This window comes from Orycteropus afer, unplaced genomic scaffold (assembly GCF_000298275.1).
Source record: "Orycteropus afer afer isolate SDZICR_OR568_19922 unplaced genomic scaffold, OryAfe1.0 scaffold00248, whole genome shotgun sequence".
Classification (NCBI taxonomy): Eukaryota; Metazoa; Chordata; class Mammalia; order Tubulidentata; family Orycteropodidae; genus Orycteropus; species Orycteropus afer.
The window spans coordinates 3,705,389-3,711,990 of NW_006921835.1; the positions used below are offsets into that span (position 1 = coordinate 3,705,389).

The window sequence follows — 6,602 nt, forward strand, 5'->3', positions numbered from 1 at the left end:
TTTTCTCTTTTGTGTTACAGGAGTTCAGATTTTGTAAAGAAATAACAAAGAAGATTTTAAGTCTAGTTTTATTTACAAAGAAATTTTCACATGTCTTATCCTTAAATATTGATTTATTTATGTTTTTAATGATGAAGAATTCAGGGGAAAAATCAGTTAAATGTATAAATTTATCAACATAGTATTTGCACAGAAAGAATTCATTTAATCAAAATATCACAACACGGAATTTCACAGTTAAACTTACATGCAAATTGTAGAATTATGTTATTGAATGTGTTTGATGGAATGTGTTAAATATAAAAATAATCCAATACAATTTCCATTTAGCACATTGTACAAAACTCAATTTTCAATGGAATTAAACATCTAAACTCTTTCCTATAAGGTGCTATGCATTCAAAAGTGCTTTGTAACACTGAGGTTGAAGTCAGGGAATTCATACTGGAGAACTCCACAGTAATATAGCTCAGCAATAAACGAACTTGGGCATAATGTAGATGAACTCTACTCATGAAAGGAAACACAGATAATAGACATCTATGACCGCATAGTGACAGATGTTCATCCATCAATGGGAGGTGGGGCAAAGGGACTGCATATACACATCATCATAGACATAACAAAAATGAGTTTAAGGGTGAATCCACCATTTTTAGCTAGTACCATTTCCTAGAGGAAAAAAGAAAAAAGATTCAGAGAGACAGAAAAAGAGAGAAAGGGGGAGGGGAGACAGAGAGAAAAGAAGAGAGGGAAAGAAAGAGAATGAGAGAGACTGTAATGGACAAAGGGAGAAAACTCACATAATGCTTCCACCATCAGTTTTCCAATTGAGACTAACCGTCAATACAATCAATAGTCCATGACAGCAGTTTTTAGATTTAAGAGTACATCAGAAGCACTTGGAGGGCTTATTAAAACAGCAATTGCTGGGCCCTAATTGAGCGTGGGGTTGAGGCTAGGAATTTGTGTTTCAGCAAGTTCCTGGTGATGTTGATGCTACAAGTGAAGAACCACATTTTGAGAACTACTGGTTTATTTTATCTTTGAGTGGCCCCTTTATTTATTAAAATGAAAAACACCATAAAGATAATATGCTGAGACCCTGAGGATAAAGCATGGTGGATAGCCAGCATGGATTATATGATGATTTAGGGCAACCAATCTCACTTTCGGCTACATAGGAGGACCAACTGAAGAGTTTATATACATAAACACACACACACACACACACACATTTATTTGTTGTTGTTGTTATGTGCTGTCAAGTTGGACTCAACTCATAGCGACCCCTCCTTGGGTTTCCAAGGTGGTATCACTACGGAAGTAGATTGCCCAACCTTCCTCATACACACACACACACACACAATAAACCAAACTCATTGCCATCGAATCAATTCAATTTGACTCATAGCGACCCCTCCTTAGGTTTCCAAGGTGGTATCACTACAGAAGTAGATTGCCCAATCTTGTTTCTAAGAAGTGGCTGGTGGGTTTGAACCGCCAGCCTTCTGGTTAGCAGCCAAATGCTTTAGGCACTACCACCAGAGCTCCCACATCTATCTATCTATATCTATATCTACTGATTCCCAGACTCATGTAAAACTAGTGAAATCTGAATCTCTGGGGTGGGGCCAGGCATTAAGTTATTTATGAAAGTATCCCCTGAAATTCTAATGTGTAGTCTAGCTAGAGAATTACTGCCTTAGGAAATTCTCTTTTACTTCCTCACATGCAGAAAACGTGGCCAAACATAGCACCCTTTTCTAGGTACTAGTATGTGAACAAGAATGTCTTCGAGGAAATCAAAATCCCTAGGAGGCACACTGATGCACAATAAGGAAACAATATCAGGGGTAATTTAGAAAGTAATTGTGACTGCTGATTGACAATGCACTGCAGGGTTAGTTCACAGGTTTGAAATAACAGAACTCTGAAAGGTGAGAGGCACTCTAATTTAAGTTTCCTTTCCTTTGAATGAAATCACCCAGAGTCTAGAGTCTAAGATGTTGACATATATACACTGATGCAGTACAGTTATCTGCTATAATTATTATATTTACCCTCAGTTAGTTAAATTATTTACTACTTTAATTTAAATTTGCGTGTCCCTATAAATAAGACCCCCAAGGATGAAATGCTGCAAGCTACCCTTTTCATAGTCTCCTTGGACAAATAAAACTAGAAACACACACAGAATACAAAGGACATTCTCAAATAATGCTTCTACTTTAAATTACTCTTCTGGCAAAAACAGAAAGCATGACTATTTTTAAATGTAAGCAAAGATACATGTCATGGAATCCTGTTCTGGAAGGACTTACAGATCTGCAACAATTTTTAGTATTGATTGTACATGGAACAACATGTACATATTTTCATAATTATTAAAGCCCTAGCCCACAGATTTTAAAGAAAATTCCCAGGTATGAAACAAGAACTAATATTTAGTTGTAAATTAAAAAGGAATTTAACCCCAGATGTTAGGACCTGGCCTGCAGGTGGATCTTTGGTAAAACTCAAACATGTTAAAACCGTCATTTTCATTTGAATACAGACAAATCAGCTGTGTAGAATGTATAATGGCCTCACAGTTCTCCATTAGGGACTACTGTTCCCAAGGAATGTCCTATAGGGGTACTCCAGGTGCATTTTGTGCTGTTGATGGACACTGACAGATTGGGGAATAAAGCACAGTGATTAAGGGGGAAAAAAGAAAGTTAAAATCTAAAGTCCTGGTGAGATGCTTGGGTGAATCTTTCTCCACTCTTCATGTCTTCCAGAATATGTCTTTGAAATATCCTGAATAACAACAAAAAAACAAACAAACAAAAAAAGAATAGGAGTAGCATAAATATACTAACTCAAGATGGTAGAAACTGGGCACTAAAAATATGAAGCTTCAAGGAAATACCAGGATATGGCAAAACTATTTTGGTCTTTAGTTCCACTCTTCCATATTACAATATATAGTTCAATATGCAAATGTTTGTTTCCAAAATTGCAAAAATCAAAGCAAAAACACATTTAGAGGCAAATAATCACAGCCAACCTTCATTCTAAGAACTCTAGTGGCATGGTGGTTAAGGCATTCAGTGGCTAACCAAAAAGTCAGTGGTTCAAACCCACTAGCCCCTCTGCAGGAGAAAGATGAGACAGTCTGCTTCCATAAAGATTTACAGACTTACAACTATGGGGCAGTTCTACTCTGCCTTATATGGTCATTAGGAGTCAGATGGCAGTGGGTGGGAACCTTCATTCCATGCTTTAAAACACTACATGGGAAATGAATCTTGGAATAGGGTTTGATTCTTTACTTCTGTGGTATGTGAAGGAGAGAAGCTGCCTCTTCTCCCTTATGTCACTTTGTCATTCTCCTCTGTATTTCATCTTTGGGGCCCTGTAAGGGAGCTACGGGAGCTCTGGTAGCATAGTGCCTAGGCACTTGACTGCTAACCTGAAGGCTGGCGGTTCAAACCCACCAGCCACTCCTCGGAAGGAAGATGGGGCAATCTACTTCCGTGGTGATACTGCCTCGGCAACCCAAGGAGGGGTCGCTATGAGTTGGGTCCAAATTGATGGCACATAACAATAACAAAACATGGGATCCCGGTGGTAGAGGGATCAATTTAAATGGTTACATTAGGCTACTAACAGAAAGGTCGGCTGTGTGAATCCACTCAGAGGCCTCTCAGAGGAAAGGCCTGGAGATTTACTTCTAACAGCCTTTAAAACCCTATTGACACACAATTCTACCTACTCTGACACACATGGGGTCGTCATAAATCAGAATAGGCCCAGAACAGCTGTTTTTGTTTTGTTTTGTTTTAAGGGAGATGAGGATCTCACTACTTTAGAGAACTCCTGTAAATAGATCAGACTTAAACTCACCGTCTGCCACAAAGACTCTTAGGCCTCCACATGGTTCCCAGAAACATCTGCATTCTCACTTTCTCTTTGCACCATATGCTTTGGCTTCTCTTGGGTTTCAGTGAAATCGGGCTTTATAGGAAGTGTTTCCACAGCCTGTGGACTCTCTCTCTTCAGCTCTACCTCTGTCTCCCATGGTAATCTTTGCCTGAATGCCTCAGCTGCTCCTGGCTCCTGCTCCTTATCACTGCTTCCCATCCCCTCCTCCTCCTCTCCCAGTAATCCTACTTGTGGAGTGGTTTCTTCTTCCCCTCCCTCTTGATCATACCCTAGCTGTGGACAACCCCCTTCCAGATTGGAAGGTTTTTGAACAGCACCCAGCCCAACCTCTGCTATTGATGTCACTGTCACCTCCTCCACCGCCTGCACCTTTTCCTGGCTCAGTGCTATTCCCTCTACCACCACTCTCTCTGCAGCAGCTGTTTTTCCTACTAATTCATCCACTTTGTGCCAAGTTTCCTCCCCAGCAATATCTGCAAAGGAAGAGTCTATATTTGCTATTTTCTCCTCAGATCTCTTGGCATCTGCCAACTCTTCCCTCTTCTCCATGGTCATTTCTGTCGTTTCTCCTTGGTTCAGATCTTCTTCAGCAATAGCTTCTTCTGTCAAGCTCCTTTCTCCCTCTGAGCTCCTGTTCTTCATGATTCCTCTTCCCAGACTGCACTTTTCCTCCCCCTCTTCCATGTCCTCACCCATTGCTTCTTCATTGAACTTTTCTGCTATCATGGAGTCTTCTTCAGGAACATCTCCTTGTGTCATTGTCAAGTCCCCTATTCCTTTTCGTCCCTGTAGAGGCCCTTCTGTATCCCTTCCCTCCGGGCCTGCAAGGCGATCTTGATCTTCAGCTGCACACTCCTCATCCTCACCTGTGGTTACTATCACCTCAGGCCCCTGTGCCTTTCCTGCCAGCTCACTTTCAGGTGTTCCTAATACACTCTCTCCATCATACTGTGGCCCCTCATCCTTCTCTGAAGGAGCCACATTCTCCTCGGGGAGCAGCTGTACTCTGAATTTGTGTTCTGTGTCTCTGGTTTCTGTCAGTCTTTCCTCTCCTCCTTTCCTCAGAGCTGTTATGTTTTCCAGTGACTTTTCAGGTCCAAGTACTGCTTCACACATGACAACTCCTCTGGCTTTTAGTGAATCTTTCCTTTGCAGCCCTGCATCTTCAGCGACTTCAGATTCCTCCATGGGTACTTTGTCAGCAGACTCAGAGTCCATTTCCTTTGTGGGGGCTTTTGTCTTTCCATCAGGTCTGTTTTCTTTCACTGTTTCCTTCTCTTCCTTTTTGCCTTCTTCTGAAGCATATTCATGCTTAAGTGCATTTGCCCTTTTCACCTCTTCTTTTTCAGATTCAGTATCCCTCAGATGTGTTTTTAGCCTCTCAGCTTTCTTTCTTTCTCCTGCTGCATCTAATTCCTCAGATAACATTTCTTTCCTGTCATCTTCCCTATTAGATTCTGCCTCAGTCACAACCTTCTCCCTTTCCATATCTTTCTTACATTCTTTCCTTTCTTCTTTAAAGCTGTCCTCCCAGTTCATCTGGTTTACCCCTTCCTTCTCAGAGACTGAGGAGCTCAAAGGTGTTTCTATTCCCATAACTTCCTCCCACTCTTTGGCTGGTTCTTCTCCCCCAAGTAGTGCCTTTTCTGAAGCATCCTTTCTCTTGGATGCTGCTTCTTCCACAGGACTAGTGTTCTCTAGGTCTGTGGATGCTTCCTCTTTGTTTTCTTCCTCATCTGGCTTCTCAGACCCTGCCTCACTCACAGCAGCCCCTGTCGTATCTCCTTTCTCTGGTGGCATTGCTGCCTCTCTCAGAGCTGCTGCCTTGCTTCTGAGTGCTGAGTCCTCTGAACCCTGTTCTCCTTCAGAAACTGCCTTCTCTATTTCAAGCACTGTTTGCACTAAGCCTTGCTCTTCAGGAGCCTCACCTTCATTCAGATTTGCAGAGTCTCCTACTCCTTCTTTTTCTGTGGAGTTTAATCCTTCTCTACCCACATTTCTATCCCCTTCTGCTGCTACCCGTGTTCCACTCTCAATGTCCTGAGGGACCTCTCTTTCCATAGTAAACTGTTCTGCTAATGCAGGCTGTACTCCTGTTACCTTCCACTCCCCAAGGGGAACTTCATTAACCCCTATTTTTCCCCACAATGTTGCCTCTCCTTTTTGCTCTGTCCTGTCAGCATCCCTGGGTTGGGGAACTTCATTTTCCTCGATTGCTGCTTTCTTCTCCAGCGTATACATTTCCGGTGCAACTTGCTTAGGTTCCTTGTTCAAGTTGAGTAGTGTTCTTTCCTCAACCACTAAATTCTCATTTGGTGCTACAAATATAAGGTTAGAAAACAAAGTTACTTTAATCAAAGCGGACAAGGAGATTATATATAATCATATATAAAGATTTATATATGATTTCATATAATATATATACTAAAAAGCAGCTCTGGTGGTGTAGTGCCTAACTGCTAACCAGAAGGTTGGTGGTTTAAACCCACCAGCCACTCCATGGAAGCAAGACTGGGCAATCTACTTCTGTAAGAATTTACCAAATAGAACCAAAGAGGATTGCTATAAGTCAGAATCAACTCAATGGCAATGAGGTTATTTTTTGTTTTTGTGTGTGTGGTTTTTTATTTTTTTTGGTTGTTGTTGTTGTTGTTATGTGCCGTCGAGTCATA

At 41.3% G+C, this 6,602-nt stretch overlaps 1 protein-coding gene across 1 annotated transcript in view; it reads right to left on the reverse strand.

The window, feature by feature from the left end:
- Positions 1–3,909: 3,909 nt before the first annotated feature.
- Positions 3,910–6,602, reverse strand: part of ERICH3 (glutamate rich 3) — a 183,426-nt gene continuing 180,733 nt past the window's right edge. The window contains exon 14 of the mRNA XM_007949631.1: positions 3,910–6,278. Coding sequence (XP_007947822.1) covers positions 3,910–6,278 — 2,369 coding nt within the window. The remainder of the gene's footprint in view (positions 6,279–6,602) is intronic.